Raw genomic sequence first — 23,052 nt, forward strand, 5'->3', positions numbered from 1 at the left:
GGCCCTGTCCAGGCGCTGCCAGAGAGTACCATTCGTCCAAGTAAACGGGCTGCCGTCAAAGTCAACAGAGGAGAGACCGCAAGTGTACATAGCAGTATTAAATTCATCCATGTTAGTGGCATTAACTGGCAATCCTCCTTTGCGCTCGTCCGCAGACGAAACCACATTGAAATCCACGGCTCACCCCTGCCCGCATCGAAAGCCTCGAGGGCCTGCCAAAGAGGGTGTCGGCCTACTCTAGTGCATTTGGCATAGACCGCGGAGACATTAACAACGGCGCCCGACTGAAAGGAAAGCCTCGCGTGGACTACTTGACCCTCCCCTTCCAAGAAGGATAGCTTAAAGTCCCTACTCCAGAGAAACCATGCCTTGCCATTTAAGAAAGAGGCCCCGTGATCGAGCTTAAGGCGTCGTCGTACCACCTCTAGTTGCCTTAAGTCAGACATGGGTTCTAACAGAATAACCAGAGAAATTCTATGATCCAAGCAGAGCTTGTGCAGATACTTTATGGAGTCAGGGCGAGAGGCACCCCGGATATTCCACACGATGAAACTAATTGGATTTAGCATGAGATCTCAGAAGGTACTTAGCCTGCGACGACGGAGCCACGTGATTGCATCTGCCCTTGGGTCTCCCCCTCATCCTTTTGATTTCAGCATTATGCTTATCCATCCCTAGCTGGTCAGAGGCCGGCAAAGCCTCACCACATTGCCCCTCCTGACACTCTCGAGCCAACTCCGCATGGAACTGACGTAACTCCTCAAGAGTCGCACTCGATTCCTCTAGGTTCCCCTCGGACAGCCTGCGTCCCCAAGAAGCTTTCTTTGCCCGACGCGGAGAGGAGAAAGACTTCACCTCCTCAAAGCTCTCCGCCAGATCTTGGAGAGCCTCAAAACGATTACCCCCGGAGAGCTCCCTTGCCTCCACCTCCTCGGGAGGAGCCTGATGGGCCGTCGAACCGTGAGAAGGAAGCACAACCAGCAAACGCCCCTCACCCACCGCTACTTCCAGGCCATCCGTCCGTGAGCCAAGAGGCACCTCCAAGTGCGTCGTAGAATTGTGGCCACCGTTGTCTGCATGAGGAGCCTACTCCTCTATTTGGGCTTGCGCCACAATGTCCAGAGGTGGCAGCGACACCTCGAGGGAAGGCACTACTGTTATGGGTTCCTGGACGTTGCGCTTCTCAAGAGCCACCTGCCCTTCGGATTGCATGAGTTGCTGATGGAACGCAGCAGCTCCAGTCAAGTTTTTTGGAACATACTCCTTGCGGCTCGCGGAAGGGTTGGCAGGCACCAATGGAGCAGCGACGGGCACAAACTTGGGAGGACGAAGCAAAGGATGTTTTCTGAAACACTCCTCGTCCGTATGGCCGAATCTGGTGCAAAAGGTGCAGAACGCAGGCCAGCCCTCAAACACTACTGGTTGCCAAAAACCGAACTCCTCATCCCCAATCCAGACACGCTTGATGGGAGGCTTGGAGACATCCATCTCAACGAGAATTCGAGCCACCGAAGGCCTTCGGAGGTCAGCCGTCGCCGCATCGATGCGCAACAACCGTCCCAGCGTTTCGGCCAGTTTGGACAGTTGTACCTTATGCAAGAAAGGGATGGGTAATTCAGGGAACGTGACCCACACGGGAGCAACCGCAATCTCCTTGTTTGCCCTGAAGTCCAATGACCATTTGGAAATTGTCATGGCCGACCCATGTACGTACCAGAGGCGCCTGACGAACAGGCGCGTGTAGTCTTCCTGAAGCGACGGCCGGATAAGCACATGATTTTGATCAAGAAGACCTACTGAGCAGTCACCTTTCAAGCCTAGGGAGATGAAGAACTTGCGGATGAGATCCATAGATGGGCGGCTGAAACCAAATCTGCCCACTAGTGCGTGACGGAATGGTTCTGCTAAGCGTAGCATGTCTTCCTGCGACATCCGCAAGGCTGGTTCCTCTCTAAAGGAGGAGACAGTACCAACCTCTGAACCGGCATCTGGAGCGGCAGAACCAGACACCGCAACTGCCGCCGCAAAGCTCTTGGGAGCGTGGGAGGTGGCGCCGTCCAGAGCAACGGCCATATGCGGGCAGCCTGCCAGTAAAGCTGCCATGGCCGACAGAGTCCCCTAGCAGCCCCTACGGAGACCCCAAACCTTAATCGCCTAGGAAAAAGAGTTTAGAGACTTAAGTGTCCCTAACAACTCTCAATGATTTCAAGTTACTTCACAAATAACCAACGAAATACTTCGAAAGTTCAAACATTCATAAAAGGTTGAAACATGTCCACAGGACCAACCACAAGATACGGTAGAACAATTATTAAAATTGCACAGGGGAGAACCTCTCTAGGTACCTAACTAGATCAATCTTTTATATCACTGGTAGGTCTAATCTTCTCGTTCATTTTCGATTCATATCTATCACTAAAATCCCATTGGATTAGATAAGACCAGCCATCATTCTTTCTCAAGAGTGCGGGTTGCCTAAACCCACACCACAACCCATTCATTGTCCTTGCCGAGCCATACTTAATATAACTCTATAGGCGTAAGAAAAGGAATAATTAGGCATAGAAGAACTTAGAGCATATACAAGTTACAAATACATTTAGAATTAGAAGCATGATTCTTTACATATATCAAAAGTCATAATACGAATCAAGAGGTCACAAACAAGCCAAGTAAAGTACATACCAAGTTAAAGTCAATAAACAAAAATGAACAAGTGATTATCAAAAGTGCATCCATCTCTAAGGCACAAACTCTTAAGTTCTACTCCCATCGTCCCACTACGAAAGATCACAAGTAGTGCTTCATTAGATTAATTGAATCTAAATGATCCCCATTCCCTAACATGTTCAACTTCAATCCCAACATAAGGATCTTTTGGGCTACGATCTTCTCCGCGTCCCACTCTTAATTATTGCACTGTCTTAGCCAAACGATTATCGGTTTCTTGTAACTATTCACGTGAAATATCGATTCATTCTAATTCCGCGCAAATGGAGATCTCAAGTCCTTAGCATTGTCCTCAATGCTTGAGTAATCGGGTACAAGAATCCGAAATAAGATAATTCACATCTCGAGCTAGCCAGTTCCCAAGAGTAAATCATCACATTTGAGATTCCTACCCAACATACATACCAAATGTTTTTCCCAAATATCAAGACAAAGGGGTTTATACCTATCACATTCATGATTCACAACTTATACTCTAGAAAAGTACTTAACTCTTTACTCATTCACATAATAAGGACCATAATACCACTTGGCCCAAGCTCACCCCACGCACAGACTATGCGAAGCGGCTTTGATTTTCATCCCTACAAGCGGTCACTTAACTTTCAAACCAATCCCACAGTCCGGCATCCTAAACTTTTAAGTTTAGGATACACTACAAAGATCTGAAACCTAAACTCTGATACCAACTGTGACGGCCCCACTTATCCCTAAGGCAAACCAAAGGGTATCCGTGGGACTCCTGCCCAGCTCTCGCCATGACTCACTACAATCCATAGTTCAAAAGTTCGAAATATTTCAAATAACTTCAATACATAATTAAAGTATTCCAAAATATCTCACACTTACAATTAATCAGTTCTCAAGGTTAAAACAACCCAAAAGAATATTTACTACAGCCATCTGCTGTAATACAACTTAAAGTCTTCAAAAGAAAGCAATCTAGTACTATTCGTGAGCACTCTTGGTCTCGAACCCTGTTAAAGAAACCCAAAACGTGGGATGAGCTACACAACCCAGTGAGGTTCCAAGACACTCTAGTAGTTCTAATAATCAAGTAATTGAGCATACCGCATGTATGGTTCAGGGTTGCATGTTGACAAATGAATATAAGACAATTATCATTCTACAAGTAATTTGAGCATATCACAAGCATAGCACATTTGCATGAAACGGTTATCATTATACAAAATACACACATTTGAAGGATACGGTGTTCCATTGGAACCATTTCGGTCATCTGTACTTTATGACTTCCGGTCCCCACGGTACGGTCTGGCCATCGCCTTATCCCTCCAGTGATAATACTTGAGTATACCGAAACGGTGGCCCAGAATTCCAACTTACCCGACCGAACCCAGTCCTGGCTCGAGTAGGTCAGTAACCAAGGGCAGGGCCCAAGTTCAACTTAGAGCTTACAACATGCACAAGTAATCAAGTAAATCGACGAACAGTAAAATTTTATCATTTCAATAGGTCGAGTGAGATAAAGTACACACTCGCCTTAAAATGGTGGATAATTTCATATGAGCAATTATTAGCAACAATTAACACATAAACACGTAAGCAATATTTGATAATTTCATGTGAACATGTAATTTACTGTAACCAAGTAATCAAGTACCAGGTAATCAAGTAGATAGGAAAACAGTAAGTAATTATGGTAAACAGTTAACGGTTGACGGTTAACGGTAGTAATCACGGTTAATTGGTAGACATTAGTCATTTTAATAGGCCGTCATTGGCCGTTTCTCACTTTTACCACTTAAGAGTCGAAGAGATTCACTCCAACCGACTTATGCAGCTATAGCATAATTAATCATTTAAACACATCACATAAATATGCAATTCAAGTATTTCGTGTCGAGTAATTCAAATAGACATTTAAATATGCTCTTCAAGCATTTCATGTCGAGTAATTCAAGTAGTCATGTAAATATGCTCTTCAAACATTTCATGTCGAGTAATTCAAGTATACCTTACTTAAATATGCATGAGTGTGGTAAATACTTAACGTTTAGCACTTAACACTTAATGATCATGGAATAAACATGTCATAGACTTATTCAAATTACGTACTCCTATATGGAACACTCACCTATTCAAACAAGTGAGTAAGTGCGTATACAATTCTTCAGGTGTTCCCCTCGAGATTCTCTTGAAGGTCTCCTTGAGCGCCTGAACAAACAATAGTTATCTATTAAACACTATCGCTTAAAATCCCTTACTTATCGAGAAGGTTGTACTAGTGTACAATCTAAGGAGAATTCATGAATTGAGCCTTAATTATTTATAATCGAGGCTCGAAAGTGGGTTTCAAAAACACAAGAGAAATCTGATTTTCGCATTCGAAATTAAGTGTAAAACGGTCTAGCAATATAGGAGGAAAATGGAGAGTTCGAAACCCTCAATTTCCTTTAAGTTCGGAAATTTCAGATTCGACAAGTAAAATTTGAAAAATCAGATCTCACTCTCTATGAGTGCAAAATTGGAAAACTTGGCACCGTTGGAAACTACTTCCAAAGTACTAAAAATTCCTAGAAAACACTTTTCCATGATTTCAAATGGATAGCATTCAAAATTTGTCTCAAAATTGCTGTTTTGGCTTGCTAGATAGTTTCGGGGTTGGTTTTCGGCAAAGTTTGGAAATTCGGCAAAATTCACACAATGTGAATCAGTCTCTGAAATTTGGAACTCAATTAGAGTCATAAATAAAGTTTAAAACATAACAACTAGAACAAGAATCGGAGTTTTGAGCACTAAGATATAGTAGCTCAAAGTTGCTGAAAAATCGAAACTTTTAGGCAATTTCCAGGTTCAAATTACAAACTTTGAGACTTTGGTTAAGCATTGAAACGGACTCGGAATGGCACCAAATTTGGTATGATCATATTAACATATAAGGGCTATTCCTCTGCCAACTTTCATTGAAAAATACGTACGGGAAGTTGGTTAACCAAATCACTAAAATTTCAAGGATTCCAAGGCAAATCTGCCTTGTACTTCAATTTTTCTTTTCTAAAACATTTGGCCAATGAAAACATCTCAAATATGGTTCATTTGTGTAGACAAAGTCTAGCAAACATCCAAAATACATTTGGTAGGTGATTAACACCAAGAATTTCAAAACAACAAGTCCCAATCAAGATTTAGGCATTTACTGGTCAAAAAGAGAGTTTTTACTCACTGCATCAGTTTCGAAATATGCCACAAATCACTCAATTCAACTTGGAATTGAGTATAGTTGGTGGCGTTGAAAACTAAATTCATAAAGCTACAATTTCTAAAAGAAATCATTTTCAAAATCTGTCCACAACTAACTTATATTTGAGCATCAATTTGCTGCTCAAAACAGAGCTTCCAGTGAACTAGCGAAACAGGACAGTCATGTTCAAATGAGTGGTACAGTTCACTCGGGTGGAATCAAGACATTCATTTTATACCATTGGAAATCTAGGAATGATTAGTTTCCAGTGCCACAAACGGCACTCGATTTCGACATCGGAACAAAACGTTATGGCCGAAACAAAAACATTGCCTGGGTAATCCGGGAACAAATTTCCAGTTTTGAAGAGCTTTTGAAAATTCAACCTTTGGCCAACCAAAATCACGTATTTTTTGGTGAAAACTTTCTACACAACCTACACAACCTATATACATCATAAACAATCCATTAGAACCACGAAAAATCACCCTAAGGGTCACGGACAACATAGGGGCAGAATTGGAAAACTTTCACCTTCACTCCCCTTTGAGTTTCTACCAACAAAACAACATTATTCCACTAATTTAAGCACTAAACCAACATTAATAGCATCATTATTCATAAAATCAGTCCATCCAACCAAAGTGGGAGTTCATAGAGCCCACACAACAATTTTTCAAATATAAACAAGCTACCCACATGCGAGCATGAGCTTATATGTGCACTACTACTTCCATAAAGTAAGATTTGAAGGGTTGATCGTCATTACCTCCTTAGATGATCAAGATCGGAAATTTTTGGTCACTTTGAGCCCCAAGAAAACCGTGGAAATGAAACTTTCTTCCTAGCTTAAGTGAATCTCCAAGTTGTTTGCAAGTTGTAGTTAAATTTTGGAGTGATTTGGGTGAGGAATGAGGGATTTATTGAAGAAGAATTTTGGTTGTCTTCTTCCTTGGGGTGATGCACGGCTGGTAGAGGAGAAAAGAAATGTTGTTGCAGCTGCAAAAGCTTCTTGAGGAAGCTTAAGAATGTGTGGCTAAGAATACTCCAAAAGTCAACCAAGACTAGTGCACGTACGCACGCGTTTCGTGCTCGTTTCCTTTCGGATTTGTTTCACTAGTGCACTAAACCTCCAATGTACTTGTATTCATACTATTATTATTCAATCTTAATAGTCTAAAAATAAAGGTCTTAAATCCCTTAATTGATCGCGCGCGTAAAAACGCGAACTTCCGACTTGTGCGCGATAAAGTGGAATTTTCAGGAAATTCTTATAACGATAGTATAACTAACTATCACTTGAGCACTTAAACATAAAATTACCTATATCAAGGCTAATGTACAAGTCTCCAATTTTTCAAACTTACTATATCCCCAAATCGATCACTGTCTTAAAAACGCGTATTCACTATTCTCACTAAACGAGCTTCCAAAAATTAATTTCCATAACAAGTCATTTTAAAAATACATGTAAGTCATAGTTCCATGTAATTGGGTCTAAAAGGGTTAGAAAATAATATTTAGGGCAAACAGGTAATTAAATATTTAAATAAACTCGTAATAGGAGTTTAAAATAAATAAATTTTGCGAGTCCTCACGACTTTTCTTAATCTACTATTGATCATTCTTATTTTTTTTCAAAATTAATACACTCTCAATTCAAATATAGTCTTGAAAAATGTTTACTTGTTGTTCTGAATTAAACGAATTTTCGAAAAGTAACTTTTCTAACAAAACGCTTTAAAAAGTAAGAGAGGCGTTTTTCCATATAAATGGATTTTAAATAGTCGAATTAAATAATTAATTAAGCCAGTAAAATAAAATAAAATAAAGAAAATTTCAGGTCTTCACAGCCTCCCTCTGGGAAAACATACCCGCTTTAATTGCACTCTCAGTAAATTTCTCAAACACCCCAGCTACAAATATACAACGATCGGTTTGACTTAGCTTTTCCAGACGAAGCAGAAATCATGGTTTTGTTAGAAATCAAAATCTCAAAATAGGAAAAAGAAGAAGAAGAAGAGGAAGAACAGTTGGTGCTGGTGCTGGTGCTGGTACTGGTACTGGTACAGCTGCTGGTGATTGTAGAAGGAGGGTACCTAGGGACAAGAGAAATAATATTGCGGCAACAGTGGTGGTGGCGGTTGTGGGGAGAAAGACAGCGGTGAGCTTGAGGAATGGAATGAACCGAAAGCGGAGATGATGAATCCCGTGGCTGATTCTTCCTTACTTTAACTGGTCACGGGAGCCAGAAAGAGCGAAAGGAAAGAAAGTGGAAGAAAGTCTCATTTAGTACCTCGGTGGTCTACTATTTTCCAGGTTTCCTTTACCCATTTGCAATCGTCTTGCGCCATCTACAAAAAGCTCCAGTCTTAACGCCCCTACTTGGCTGAGAGATAATTTGCCGCGCAAGAGTTAGTTTGTGGAGAGAATGTTTTTTGTGAGAGAGATCAGAAGAAGCAAAATTTGACTAAGTGTTTTGGCCGGCAAATTGAAAGTTTTGAATATTTCACAACAAATGAATCTTCCGCCAATTCACTATGATGTTGTTTTGTGTCTTTCCTTTTTTTTGGTATATCTCACATTTTTCAGGTGTCACGATAGGTAATCTAAAGGCACATTATTATTTTTATATCAGATAAAATAAAAAAATTAGAGTGTATATTATTGAGTTGATAACAAGTGTCATAATAAAAGTGCTATAATGACACAAACCAGCAAGTGTCCTTATAGACATGTCACAAAAAGCCATTTTTGTTGTAGTGAGTTCTTAGCCTCCTATTTTAATCACCGTGAATCAATTCTGGCTTTTCTTGACTATATATACATACATACATACATACATACATAAATTCATATATATATATACATAGTTTTTTAATATAAATATATATATAAATATGGGTTTTCTTGACTATGTTAACCACCATGAATCAATTCTAGGTTTTCTAATCACCTAAGTTTTTTAATGATAGTTGGATCAATGAAAAAGTACCAAAAGCACTCCTGAAGCATACAAGTACTCTATATATGCTGCAACTACACTACTTTGAATGATGTTCTATCAAAAATTGGTTAGAAAACATTTATGCAGCATGGTGTATGCTTTTGTTTCATCATTGAGATAGTACTTTCAAATTTAAATTTACAAGGAACCTTTCATATATGATCTGAGATTTAGAAGTTGGAGGAAAATAGAGACTCTGAAAATCTTTTAACTGGGAGCTCAAGCCAAAATTTTAGGCTGTTACAAAATGGCAAAATATTAAAATGTCAGAACTCGGTTAATGAAGACATAATACAGGCCTAGAAACCCTACGTGAGAAAAGAAAATGAGTGATTGGGGGGTTAATAGAAGTAGCACTGAGCCTTTTCTTACTCCATAGGCTTTGTAATTGGGAGCTAGCGCCAAAGACAAGAAGCAAAGAAAATTCAAGAAGTCAAACTGTTTGTGGTTTTGAACATAACCTTAATCAGATTTCCAATTCACAACGATACGAGACAATTAAGCCAAACTAAATACAGATGCAAATATGTTTAAATTATGCATAGGATGTGAGAACTCGAGAAAATCATGCGTGTGCTTTGCATTTATTTTATTTTATTTACCTTGAGATTAGAAATATTACATATAATGAATAAGTGGTTAAATTAAATGCCTAATTGAATTCTTATAAAAATTGAGAATTTAAAAATATCCTGATTTACTTAAGAATAACGGTGTAAGGGGAAGAGAGTGTGAGAGCTTGAAAATTTTATTCCTTATTTAAAATTTAATACATGTTCCATTTTCTGTTATTTATTACAATACATGTTTAAGGGGGGAAGTATGTGAAAGCCCTAGAAAATTTTTGTGTAAACCATGCATGTATTATTTCCAATTTCACCATTAGAATTATTATATACCAATTCATAGATTAACTAAACGTTTAAATTTAAAACTTATAAAACAAACTGTACGACCCAAATAAAAACATGGTGTACCGTAATTGGTATGAATTAAACATATGTTAGTGTTAAGCAACTTGTTTAGTTAATTTCTTAAAAATTAAATGTGTGAGAATTTTGAGATTAAGGAGATACAAATAAGACTAGGAGCTAACGAGTGAATCAGGGAAAGAAAAAAAAATTTCAGATTGGTAAAATAAATGAAATAATGTTAAAAGACTAAACTAACCCTTCATACTAGCAAATCCACCATGCGACCAGTAGACTATGGATTGAGTGGTGAGCTTAGGAATCATCAACCCACCTACTGAAGAAGCATTGTAATCTACTACATTGATATTAACGGCTGAGAGAAACAATAGAAAGAAAACAAGAGCCACCGAAACTTCTTTGATCTTCAGTTATGAGTCTTTGCGAATGAGTGAGAGGGAGAGAGTATTCCTGATTTCTGTACAGCCACAAACGGTGAGTAAGGGTGTAAGAAAAAAAAAAGAAGAAGAAGAGAACTCAGGGCCTTTTAACGTGACGATCGGAAGGGGGAAGGAGCAGCCGGATGACTCCCCATTTCCACATTCTTTAGCTGACCAAAACTGAGAGCTAAGGTGAAGGTTAGGAAGGGAAGCTTTGGTAGTTTCATCACTGATTAGTTTCAGCCGAGAGGAAGGGTGAAAGCTGCTACAATTCTAGGAGGAACTGGAGCTAAGAGCAAACTGTCTCTAGTAAAATTTAACGGAGAAGGTGAGAATCATGTAATCATCCTTTTATTTCTGAGTGTAGCTGAAAATATGGGCTGCATGTTGGTTTTTTTTAGCCATGAATAATAAGGTTTGGCTGAAGGGAATTTTGTTAAGGAAGAAAAAAAAGGGGGAGCTGGACCAGAGATGAGGAACCGAGAGCTTGCATGTTTGTCTTGCAGCCTGTGATTTCGGTAAAGTGGAGAATAATGTTAGGAAATGCATGTGAAATGTTTACTATAAGTATTATGAGAACATTAGCTGAACAGGTTTGTGAAAAGCTAGAAATTTGGATGTGTAAAGGTTGGTTAAAACCTGCTGGAATTTTTCAGTCTCATCCGAGAGGGGGGAAATGCAGAGGTTTCTAGCTGTCTTCTTGAATTTTGGCCTTGATTTTTTATGCTAAGCTGTAATATATATATATTACATTAAAGCTTGGTCTGAACATGCATGAAAGATTTGAGCACAAACTAAAGAGATTATTAGAGAAAATTTGTGTTAAAAAGGATTGCTGCTAAATTCTGGAGTTATGCCGAGAGAGGGAGATTAGGAACTGGACCAGCGTTGCTTCTGATTTCCCTTGGCTGTAAACTTGTGATCCTGCTATGCTTCTGATTTCCCTTGGCTGTAAACTTGTGTCCCTGCTGATGGTACTCTGTAGTTGATAACCAACCATTGCATGAGGATTTTAATGAAGGAAGCTGATGAACTCTGTTGTGAGAGAAAGAGATAGCCGAGAGGGAGACATTAAACGTAGGATCAGTTTTTCTTTCAAACGTCAACTCTGTGAACTCTCTTACCTGACATTTGATGATACTCTGTAGTCTAATCAGTATATTAACTCAATGAATTGGGTTTAAACTGAATGAATTAGGGAGGAAAAGCTATGGAATGCGTAGTTCCTTACTTCACAGCCGAGTGAGAAGAAAAAATAGACTGATCAGTTTTCTTTCCCTCTAAGTGAGCTGAACAATCTTTTGTGCGCTGTAGAAGGCTCTTTTGTAGTTTAATAAACGTGGTTAACATGTCTAATTGGGCTAAAAACTTGGAAGGAGGAACTTGAGTGAAACGGCAAACATCGGGCCGATATATACACATAACTAAGGGATTGCTTAAAAGCTGTGATAGTTAAGACTGATTTGTGTGCATAGTTTGAACAAACCATTGGTTACAATTAAATGTTTCTTATTCTAATACATGTTAGATTAAATGTAAGTTAAGTAGCTGGTGACTTAATCAAGTGAAAAATGAAGTTATTGGATGAAAACTTGAAGTTTTGTTGCTGAATTTATGTAGATAGGTTGTATGGCAATGAGTTAAAACTTATTTGATATTTTAGCAACTCTAAAGTAATTTGTTATAGCCGTATTCATGAAGTGACTTCTAATCGCTTAAAAATTGGCTTTCTTAGTAATTCAAAGACTATAAATTGTGAGAGGTGAAGGTTGTGGACTAAGTTAGTTTACAAATAACTTAAAGTTTAGTTGAAAAAAAGGAGTGGAGTATCTATAAGCCATAATTAATATTGGATTGAATGAGTATACAAGTTAAACTTGAAGATAGATATGTTTCATGGTTTGAAAACGATAAAGTTAATAAGTTTCAAAAATAAAAGGATAAATGAATATTAAAAATGTTGAATTTATATAATAAGGTCAAACTTGATTTTAATAGTTTAAATAAGAAAGTAAGAATAATAAGTGATCACTTGCGAATTATAAAGCTACCATTGAATTATTAATTTGCTCAAGAAGTAGCTGTGAGCCAGGAAACAAACTCGAGGCTCGAGAGTAATTTACTTGGATAATTGGTGAGACATGTATACTCGCAGTTTGAGCACTTGACTAGTTTTCCTTCGAATTTTAGGTAAGATTCTTATACTGGATATTTAAGATTAGTTTGTAGCTGGCTAGTCACCTTTTGCATGTTGAGTTGAAGTAAAAATTGACGAAAATTATGGACAAAGCGCTATAAGTAAACTGTTATATTGCTGGAAATTGTATATGGTTGCTGGCCGAATCAATTGAGGTTTTTGAGTGAGAGTATTTTCTGGAATTATGTGTTATTTGTTTTGGTTTAGTTTGGACAGATTATGAGCTATATATTTAGTGTTTCAAGCAAATAAAAGATGGAGATTTGATGGACGTCTTGAATTGTCATTTCTGGAATTTTTCTTGGTTGTCGAACAAGAGAAAATCTAAATTTCTGGAGTGTTGATGAGTAAGCTAGCCATGGCTTTCCCTGTTGTTTTGGGTTGAATCTTTGGTTGAATTATAGTAGGAAGTGATTGGTTGTTGTCAAGAGCTAATGGTTGATGAAGCTCTTGGCCATTTGAGTAATTTTACAAGAGTTAATTTTTGGCGAATTTGTCCAAGTGGTTGGCTGAAATGTACTTGAAAGGTCCATGGTTTGTGATTTGGAACTATTTTGGATCCCTTGGACTTCCTTTGTTTAAATTTTGATTGAAATGGAACTTGTCGAGACCTAGGGCTAATGATTGATGAAGCTCTAGTGAAATTGATGTGTGAATTGTGATTTAGCTATATTGGCAACTTGGAATACAATGTGCAAATGAATTGGAATCGTGAAGTCCGTTTTGGTCTTTTGAATTAGAGTATTTTTAAATCAGGCTTTGTGGAAATATTTTGTCTTAATATCAGGTTATAGAAATTGAGTATAGTATGATAAAGCTAAAATTCAAGTATCGGGACTTTTAAAACCTTGCTTACTAGTTAATTCTTTTCTTTGCTTAAACTAGTTTTATTACTTTTAGGAAATAGTTGCATCAACTTCCAAATTTTAAGTTTTTTGTAAAATTATTTCTGGCTAGTTGTTTTTGAGAAAAATTGTTAAAAACATGAGATTTTTAATAATTTTAAAAAGAAAGACTTAGTAAACTTGTTCGGCAAGAAAACTTGTTTGAATTAAATTGGTTTTAGTTGTACCTCTAGAAAGAAAAGTAGCTTTACAGAAATCATACGAAATATTTTATTATTTTGCTAGCTTTAATTCTAAGAGATTTATTGATTTACTCCGAGTAAACAAATTAGTTTTATACCAGATAATCTTTTGTATATAAACCAAGGATTTGTTTAGTAAAACTTATAGTTTAAAACTTGGTTTTCTAGGGTTTAGCGAGGGCGTGGACTTCAATTCCCAGCTTGACTTTTGAGCTTCACTTTTGGTGAGTGTCCGTGCTTGTTCTATGATAAACGTATTAAAGTGCTTTTTTGACTTGTTACGTGATAATTGGAAAGTGGATTTCCTGATCCATCGAAGTGGGTAGTGTGTACTTTATCGCACTAGCCTTTCGAGTGGTGAATTATTTGAAATGTTTTCTTGAAGAATCCCTCGACTAGTTTATAATGTGACGTCGTTGGGTGAATCCCTCGACTAGTATATAATGTGACGTCGTTGGGTGAATCCCTCGACTAATTTACAAACAGGTATACTCAAGTAATACCAAACTCTTTCATGCGGTGTGCGGGCTCGGTAAGGGGTGTAAGTTGGTTGGAGCGTGTTAAGAAAAAAAAATAATGAATCTACATGGACTTTAGATAGTGAAAGTTGACGGAGGGTCAACTGCGGTTAATTTTGATCAAGTGCGGGAAAGATGGCTCCTGAGAGCCCCTGTATCCTACCCTGTGCTGTTATACGCTTTGCTACTTGTTGAATTTAAGTCTGGAGTTATTATTTGCTATTTGTTTTATATGATTGCATGTTTGGAACACCACTGAGCTTTAGCTCACCCCACGATATTTGTTTTCCTTAACAGGTTTTGGCATTCGGAAGGGTTGAAGTCTGCTTTTAGCTTTTGTAAATGTTATTTTGAATCGGACTATGTATCTTTTGTTTTGGGTTGTCACTTGAAGCTGGAAAAGTGCAAACCCTAAGTTTTGGCTTGTATGAATTTATTTGACCTTTATGAGTTTACTGTGGGGTTTGTAATATATATTTGTAGTTTTGTGTTGAACTGGTCGGAGTTATATTTAAGAGTGAACATTCAGATGTCCAATGGCAATGTTATCTCTGAAGTTAATGTGTTTTAGTATCCCGGTCGTTTAAAGGTTTGGCATGTTTGGAAGACGAATTTTGTCTTGGTTTAAGTTATACGTGGAAAGGATTTAGTCAGTTTTCTTGCGTGAGTCCTGGCAAGAGTTAGGCAGACGACCCGCCAACCCTCTGGTTCGCCTTAGGGAGAAGTGGGGCCGCCACAGGTGGTATCAGAGCTCTTATCGAGCTCGTGCCGGGAAAGGATTCTCGGACTGTAGGGATTGGCTTGTTAAGTGTGGAACAAAAGTCTATAGTTGGGGATATTAGATATGTATGTTGGGTAGGAATCTCAAATATAGGTAAGTTACTCTTGGGACTGGCCAGCCTGAGGTGTGAATTATCCTATTGTCAGATTCTTGTACCCGAATACCAGATATTTCATTCAATGGTGTATTTGCAAATTGGGAAGAATTTAGTATATTGCATTATGATGTGACTAGAAAGCATGATGAAATTTGGAAAAGTGAATCGAAAGGACCAAGTCTAGCTTTTGAAAGTTAAAGGTGAAGAGCCAATAGTGAGATCCTGAAGATTAGTGCCAATTCTGTATTTAAGATGAATAATTTTACTAGTCATTCAATGGTAAATGGAATATATGCCATCTCTTACCCAAAACATTGGTTTAGACATAGAATTTGAGTGAAATTAAGTAAGAGCTATGCAGTTGTGAATAGCTCTAAACCTTGAGGAGAGTTTTCAAGATTAAGGTGAGATCAGTTTGACGAGTTTGCCATGTGAGGTGAATTCTCGATGGCATTGTGGCTCCTTAAATTTTGTTGGAGGATTATTTGGGGCTATTGTATGAAATGTTTGAGATCATTTGGAATACTCAAGAGCCATTGATGTACATATGTAATGATCATACTCTTTGATTGGATATTAGACGTAGTAGATCTATAATTTACGAAGGGATTTTAATTAGTGTTACTAATGGGGTAATTGGATTAGTAAGTGCACTTGAACGATTGTCACCTTGACTATTTTGGGATGATTATACACGTCTATCAATGGATAAGATTAAGCCAAGACTCAGGTTAATGGTGCTTTAACTATTAAGGCAAGACTTAGATGGATGAAATAAGAAAATAAATTAATTCGCAGTGAAAAAAAAAGAGAGAGATGTAATATGTGGAGTAGGTGGTGATTATTAGGGCAATGATGTCATGGTGAATCGTTGCAGCTTATGAGTCTAAAGAAATATTTATCGTAACATGTTTGCAAGTTGTGGATATAACAATTATTGATAACAAGAAGTAGGAAAGGGTGAGAACATGAATAATATGTTAAAGTTAGTAAATTTGATCTATTTGTCAGCTCATACGTTAGAAGAAAGGACAGACTAATGATGAAGCCATGACTTGATAGATCTAGTGAATGGGATAATATTATTGGGATTTTTAAACAAAAAGAAAATAAACTGAACTTTTGTGAATAAAGGTAGGAATTTCAAGGATCTACCAGCTCTATTGTGGATAGAAACCAATAGGTTGGGATGATTAAGTTGGAACTTTGCCATGTTTGGATATAGAATGTACTTAAAAAGACTTGTTTGACTTCTTGTTAAAGTGTACTTGAGTTTGATATATGCTTTAATTGACTTTGTTCTGTGGTGTAATTAAATTGATCATGAATTTGCTTTGTATTAACGATATATATGGAGTGAAATTAACTGCAATTGTATGCATGCATAATTGGCTATTACATATTGTAAATCGACTCGTTGTGAGAAATATAGAGCTTAGGAAGCGATAATGTCAGGATTATAATGCTATCTTAGGTGAAGATTGTTTAATCGAGTATAACGCGTAGATAAATTGTAAATTAAAGTAGTTGAATTTGTATATACTTTGGGAAGTAGTCGATACAACACTTAAATTACGGAGGGAAAACACTAAGACCAAACTCCTTTGGTTAAGGTTTTGTGGTAAACATGAATGATTAGACGAAGTGATGTGGAAATGGAAGATAAAATACGAAAAGGATACCCGGAACTTTTTACGATTAAAAGTGTGAAATTTCGAGGACGAAATTTTCTTAAGGGGGGAAGGATGTGAGAACTCGAGAAAATCATGCGTGTGCTTTGCATTTATTTTATTTTATTTACCTTGAGATTAGAAATATTACATATAATGAATAAGTGGTTAAATTAAATGCCTAATTGAATTCTTATAAAAATTGAGAATTTAAAAATATCCTGATTTACTTAAGAATAACGGTGTAAGGGGAAGAGAGTGTGAGAGGTTGAAAATTTTATTCCTTATTTAAAATTTAATACATGTTCCATTTTCTGTTATTTATTACAATACATGTTTAAGGGGGGAAGTATGTGAAAGCCCTAGAAAATTTTTGTGTAAACCATGCATGTATTATTTCCAATTTCACCATTAGAATTATTATATACCAATTCATAGATTAACTAAACGTTTAAATTTAAAACTTATAAAACAAACTGTACGACCCAAATAAAAACATGGTGTACCGTAATTGGTATGAATTAAACATATGTTAGTGTTAAGCAACTTGTTTAGTTAATTTCTTAAAAATTAAATGTGTGAGAATTTTGAGATTAAGGAGATACAAATAAGACTAGGAGCTAACGAGTAAATCAGGGAAAGAAAAAAAAATTTCAGATTGGTAAAATAAATGAAATAATGTTAAAAGACTAAACTAACCCTTCATACTAGCAAATCCACCATGCGACCAGTAGACTATGGATTGAGTGGTGAGCTTAGGAATCATCAACCCACCTACTGAAGAAGCATTGTAATCTACTACATTGATATTAACGGCTGAGAGAAACAATAGAAAGAAAACAAGAGCCACCGAAACTTCTTTGATCTTCAGTTATGAGTCTTTGCGAATGAGTGAGAGGGAGAGAGTATTCCTGATTTCTGTACAGCCACAAACGGTGAGTAAGGGTGTAAGAAAAAAAAAAGAAGAAGAAGAGAACTCAGGGCCTTTTAACGTGACGATCGGAAGGGGGAAGGAGCAGCCGGATGACTCCCCATTTCCACATTCTTTAGCTGACCAAAACTGAGAGCTAAGGTGAAGGTTAGGAAGGGAAGCTTTGGTAGTTTCATCACTGATTAGTTTCAGCCGAGAGGAAGGGTGAAAGCTGCTACAATTCTAGGAGGAACTGGAGCTAAGAGCAAACTGTCTCTAGTAAAATTTAACGGAGAAGGTGAGAATCATGTAATCATCCTTTTATTTCTGAGTGTAGCTGAAAATATGGGCTGCATGTTGGTTTTTTTTAGCCATGAATAATAAGGTTTGGCTGAAGGGAATTTTGTTAAGGAAGAAAAAAAAGGGGGAGCTGGACCAGAGATGAGGAACCGAGAGCTTGCATGTTTGTCTTGCAGCCTGTGATTTCGGTAAAGTGGAGAATAATGTTAGGAAATGCATGTGAAATGTTTACTATAAGTATTATGAGAACATTAGCTGAACAGGTTTGTGAAAAGCTAGAAATTTGGATGTGTAAAGGTTGGTTAAAACCTGCTGGAATTTTTCAGTCTCATCCGAGAGGGGGGAAATGCAGAGGTTTCTAGCTGTCTTCTTGAATTTTGGCCTTGATTTTTTATGCTAAGCTGTAATATATATATATTACATTAAAGCTTGGTCTGAACATGCATGAAAGATTTGAGCACAAACTAAAGAGATTATTAGAGAAAATTTGTGTTAAAAAGGATTGCTGCTAAATTCTGGAGTTATGCCGAGAGAGGGAGATTAGGAACTGGACCAGCGTTGCTTCTGATTTCCCTTGGCTGTAAACTTGTGATCCTGCTATGCTTCTGATTTCCCTTGGCTGTAAACTTGTGTCCCTGCTGATGGTACTCTGTAGTTGATAACCAACCATTGCATGAGGATTTTAATGAAGGAAGCTGATGAACTCTGTTGTGAGAGAAAGAGATAGCCGAGAGGGAGACATTAAACGTAGGATCAGTTTTTCTTTCAAACGTCAACTCTGTGAACTCTCTTACCTGACATTTGATGATACTCTGTAGTCTAATCAGTATATTAACTCAATGAATTGGGTTTAAACTGAATGAATTAGGGAGGAAAAGCTATGGAATGCGTAGTTCCTTACTTCACAGCCGAGTGAGAAGAAAAAATAGACTGATCAGTTTTCTTTCCCTCTAAGTGAGCTGAACAATCTTTTGTGCGCTGTAGAAGGCTCTTTTGTAGTTTAATAAACGTGGTTAACATGTCTAATTGGGCTAAAAACTTGGAAGGAGGAACTTGAGTGAAACGGCAAACATCGGGCCGATATATACACATAACTAAGGGATTGCTTAAAAGCTGTGATAGTTAAGACTGATTTGTGTGCATAGTTTGAACAAACCATTGGTTACAATTAAATGTTTCTTATTCTAATACATGTTAGATTAAATGTAAGTTAAGTAGCTGGTGACTTAATCAAGTGAAAAATGAAGTTATTGGATGAAAACTTGAAGTTTTGTTGCTGAATTTATGTAGATAGGTTGTATGGCAATGAGTTAAAACTTATTTGATATTTTAGCAACTCTAAAGTAATTTGTTATAGCCGTATTCATGAAGTGACTTCTAATCGCTTAAAAATTGGCTTTCTTAGTAATTCAAAGACTATAAATTGTGAGAGGTGAAGGTTGTGGACTAAGTTAGTTTACAAATAACTTAAAGTTTAGTTGAAAAAAAGGAGTGGAGTATCTATAAGCCATAATTAATATTGGATTGAATGAGTATACAAGTTAAACTTGAAGATAGATATGTTTCATGGTTTGAAAACGATAAAGTTAATAAGTTTCAAAAATAAAAGGATAAATGAATATTAAAAATGTTGAATTTATATAATAAGGTCAAACTTGATTTTAATAGTTTAAATAAGAAAGTAAGAATAATAAGTGATCACTTGCGAATTATAAAGCTACCATTGAATTATTAATTTGCTCAAGAAGTAGCTGTGAGCCAGGAAACAAACTCGAGGCTCGAGAGTAATTTACTTGGATAATTGGTGAGACATGTATACTCGCAGTTTGAGCACTTGACTAGTTTTCCTTCGAATTTTAGGTAAGATTCTTATACTGGATATTTAAGATTAGTTTGTAGCTGGCTAGTCACCTTTTGCATGTTGAGTTGAAGTAAAAATTGACGAAAATTATGGACAAAGCGCTATAAGTAAACTGTTATATTGCTGGAAATTGTATATGGTTGCTGGCCGAATCAATTGAGGTTTTTGAGTGAGAGTATTTTCTGGAATTATGTGTTATTTGTTTTGGTTTAGTTTGGACAGATTATGAGCTATATATTTAGTGTTTCAAGCAAATAAAAGATGGAGATTTGATGGACGTCTTGAATTGTCATTTCTGGAATTTTTCTTGGTTGTCGAACAAGAGAAAATCTAAATTTCTGGAGTGTTGATGAGTAAGCTAGCCATGGCTTTCCCTGTTGTTTTGGGTTGAATCTTTGGTTGAATTATAGTAGGAAGTGATTGGTTGTTGTCAAGAGCTAATGGTTGATGAAGCTCTTGGCCATTTGAGTAATTTTACAAGAGTTAATTTTTGGCGAATTTGTCCAAGTGGTTGGCTGAAATGTACTTGAAAGGTCCATGGTTTGTGATTTGGAACTATTTTGGATCCCTTGGACTTCCTTTGTTTAAATTTTGATTGAAATGGAACTTGTCGAGACCTAGGGCTAATGATTGATGAAGCTCTAGTGAAATTGATGTGTGAATTGTGATTTAGCTATATTGGCAACTTGGAATACAATGTGCAAATGAATTGGAATCGTGAAGTCCGTTTTGGTCTTTTGAATTAGAGTATTTTTAAATCAAGCTTTGTGGAAATATTTTGTCTTAATATCAGGTTATAGAAATTGACTATAGTATGATAAAGCTAAAATTCAAGTATCGGGACTTTTCAAACCTTGCTAACTAGTTACTTCTTTTATTTGCTTAAACTAGTTTTATTACTATTAGGAAATAGTTGCATTAACTTCCAAATTTTAAGTTTTTCATAAAATTATTCCTGGCTAGTTGTTTTTGAGAAAAATTGTTAAAACATGAGATTTTTAATAATTTTAAAAAGAAAGACTTAGTAAACTTGTTCGGCAAGAAAACTTGTTTGAATTAAATTGGTTTTAGTTGTACCTCTAGAAAGAATAGTAGCTTTAAAGAAATCATACGAAATATTTTATTATTTTACTAGCTTTAATTCTAAGAGATTTATTGATTTACTCCGAGTAAACAAATTAGTTTTATACCAGATAATCTTTTGTATATAAACCAAGGGTTTGTTTAGTAAAACTTATAGTTTAAAACTTGGTTTTCTAGGGTTTAGCGAGGGCATGGACTTCGATTCCCAGCTTGACTTTTGAGCTTCACTTTTGGTGAGTGTCCGTGCTTGTTCGATGATAAACGTATTAAAGTGCTTTTTTGACTTGTTACGTGATAATTGGAAAGTAGATTTCCTGATCCATCGAAGTGGGTAGTGTGTACTTTATCGCACTAGCCTTTCGAGTGGTGAATTATTTGAAATGTTTTCTCGAAGAATCCCTCGACTAGTTTATAATGTGACGTCGTTGGGTGAATCCCTCGACTAGTATATAATGTGACGTCGTTGGGTGAATCCCTCGACTAGTTTATAATGTGACGTCGTGGGGTGAATCCCTCGACTAGTTTACAAACAGGTATACTCGAGTAATACCAAACTCTTTCGTGCGGTGTACGGGCTCGGTAGGGGGTGTAAATTGGTTGGAGCGTGTTAAGAAAAAAAATAATGAATCTACATGGACTTTAGATAGTGAAAGTTGATGGAGGGTCAACTGAAGTTAATTTTGATCAAGTGCGGGAAAGATGGCTCCTGAGAGCCCCTGTATCCTACCCTGTGCTGTTATACGCTTTCCTACTTGTTGAATTTAAGCCTGGAGTTATTATTTGCTATTTGTTTTATATGATTGCATGTTTGGGGCACCACTGAGCTTTAGCTCACCCCACGATATTTGTTTTCCTTAACAGGTTTTGGCATTCGGAAGGGTTGAAGTCTGCTTTTAGCTTTTGTAAATGTTATTTTGAATCGGACTATGTATCTTTTGTTTTGAGTTGTCACTTGAAGTTGGAAAAGTGCAAACCCTAAGTTTTGGCTTGTATGAATTTATTTGACCTTTATGAGTTTGCTGTGGGGTTTGTAATGTATATTTGTAGTTTTGTGTTGAACTGGTCGGAGTTGTATTTAAGAGTGAACGTTCAGATGTCCAATGGCAATGTTATCTCTGAAGTTAATGTGTTTTAGTATCCCGGTCATTTAAAGGTTTGGCATGTTCGGAAGACGAATTTTGTCTTGGTTTAAGTTATACGTGGACAGGATTTAGCCGGTTTTCTTGCATGAATCCTGGCGAGAGTTAGGCAGGCGACCCGCCAACCCTCTGGTTCGCCTTAGGGAGAAGTGGGGCCGCCACATTGGAGATTGCCAATGCAAAACAAAAGTTGTATAGATAAACTACACAAAAATCAATAAAACTATGCAATCTGAATCCCAATACCAAATAATCATCGTAGAGAATAACAAACTACCAAAACAATGATTGCGATAAAAGAAAGGCACATGACCTAGCTAAACATTTGCTATAATTCATCTCCGACATCTTTAAGTCAAATCTTCCTTTCCTCTCTCATTTTCTCAAATCTATCCCCCCTGCTAGAAATTTTATTTTATTTTTTAAAAAAGTCTTTATAAATTTCTTCTTTGACGATTTTCCTTCAAGCTTACCAGACTGTTTATATTGCTTGATCTTCTCATGTTTCCCTTGTGCATGATTTACCTTCCAACTTACCAGGCTATGAGTAAAGTCGTATACATACCTCTTCCCAGGAGGAGGACTATAAACGTAATCTTGTTTTGTTCGAATATTGTACTTGAAATCAGTGTAGTCACATCGCCGAAACCAGTAACAATCATTGCCAAATGAGCAAGGTAAAAGCGTGTGCACAGTCTTTGGGAATTCACCATAAAATGACAGCGGAATAACCACCTTCCGTTGGCTCCATGCTTCTCGTAATCTTCTAAAACCCAGGCATGAAGATCTTGTTCCTCCAGACTAACCAGACAGAATTTATCCACCCAGGCATTGCACCTAACATGCTTAAAACTCGGGAAGATATCTTGTGGGATCTTGATATGAGAAAAGTGCTCGCATTGTATCTCAAGATGAACTACTTCTGAAACTCCAAATCCAACATCATCAAAAAACCTGCAGACGTACCATTCTCAATCAATTTTCATGGCTATGGTCGGTGACTCTCCTTTTCCTCCGATGTTATAAAAGTGAGGACAATCGATGGCTCTCCATGTCAGATCATGGTTCAAAGACTCGGCCGAGACCGAGACAACTTGGCTGAGTCGTCATCGTCTC

General features: G+C 37.2%; 1 protein-coding gene across 1 annotated transcript; it reads left to right on the top strand.

Annotated features, from left to right (window-relative positions):
- The first annotated feature begins 546 nt into the window (after positions 1 to 546).
- Positions 547 to 1,055, top strand: LOC113751828 (proline-rich receptor-like protein kinase PERK10). Its single transcript, XM_027295980.1, has 2 exons — positions 547 to 582; positions 657 to 1,055. The coding sequence occupies exons 1-2, from the start codon at positions 547 to 549 to the stop codon at positions 1,053 to 1,055; spliced, it is 435 nt and encodes a 144-aa protein (XP_027151781.1).
- Positions 1,056 to 23,052: the final 21,997 nt, after the last annotated feature.

Source organism: Coffea eugenioides, chromosome 11 (assembly GCF_003713205.1).
Source record: "Coffea eugenioides isolate CCC68of chromosome 11, Ceug_1.0, whole genome shotgun sequence".
Lineage (NCBI taxonomy): Eukaryota > Viridiplantae > Streptophyta > Magnoliopsida > Gentianales > Rubiaceae > Coffea > Coffea eugenioides.

Coding starts and splice junctions, on each gene's coding strand:
- LOC113751828 (XM_027295980.1), top strand. CDS start 547: ATGAAACTAATTGGATTTAGCATGAGATCTCAGAAG. Junction 583..656: donor TTAGCATGAGATCTCAGAAG/GTACTTAGCCTG, acceptor TTTTGATTTCAG/CATTATGCTTATCCATCCCT.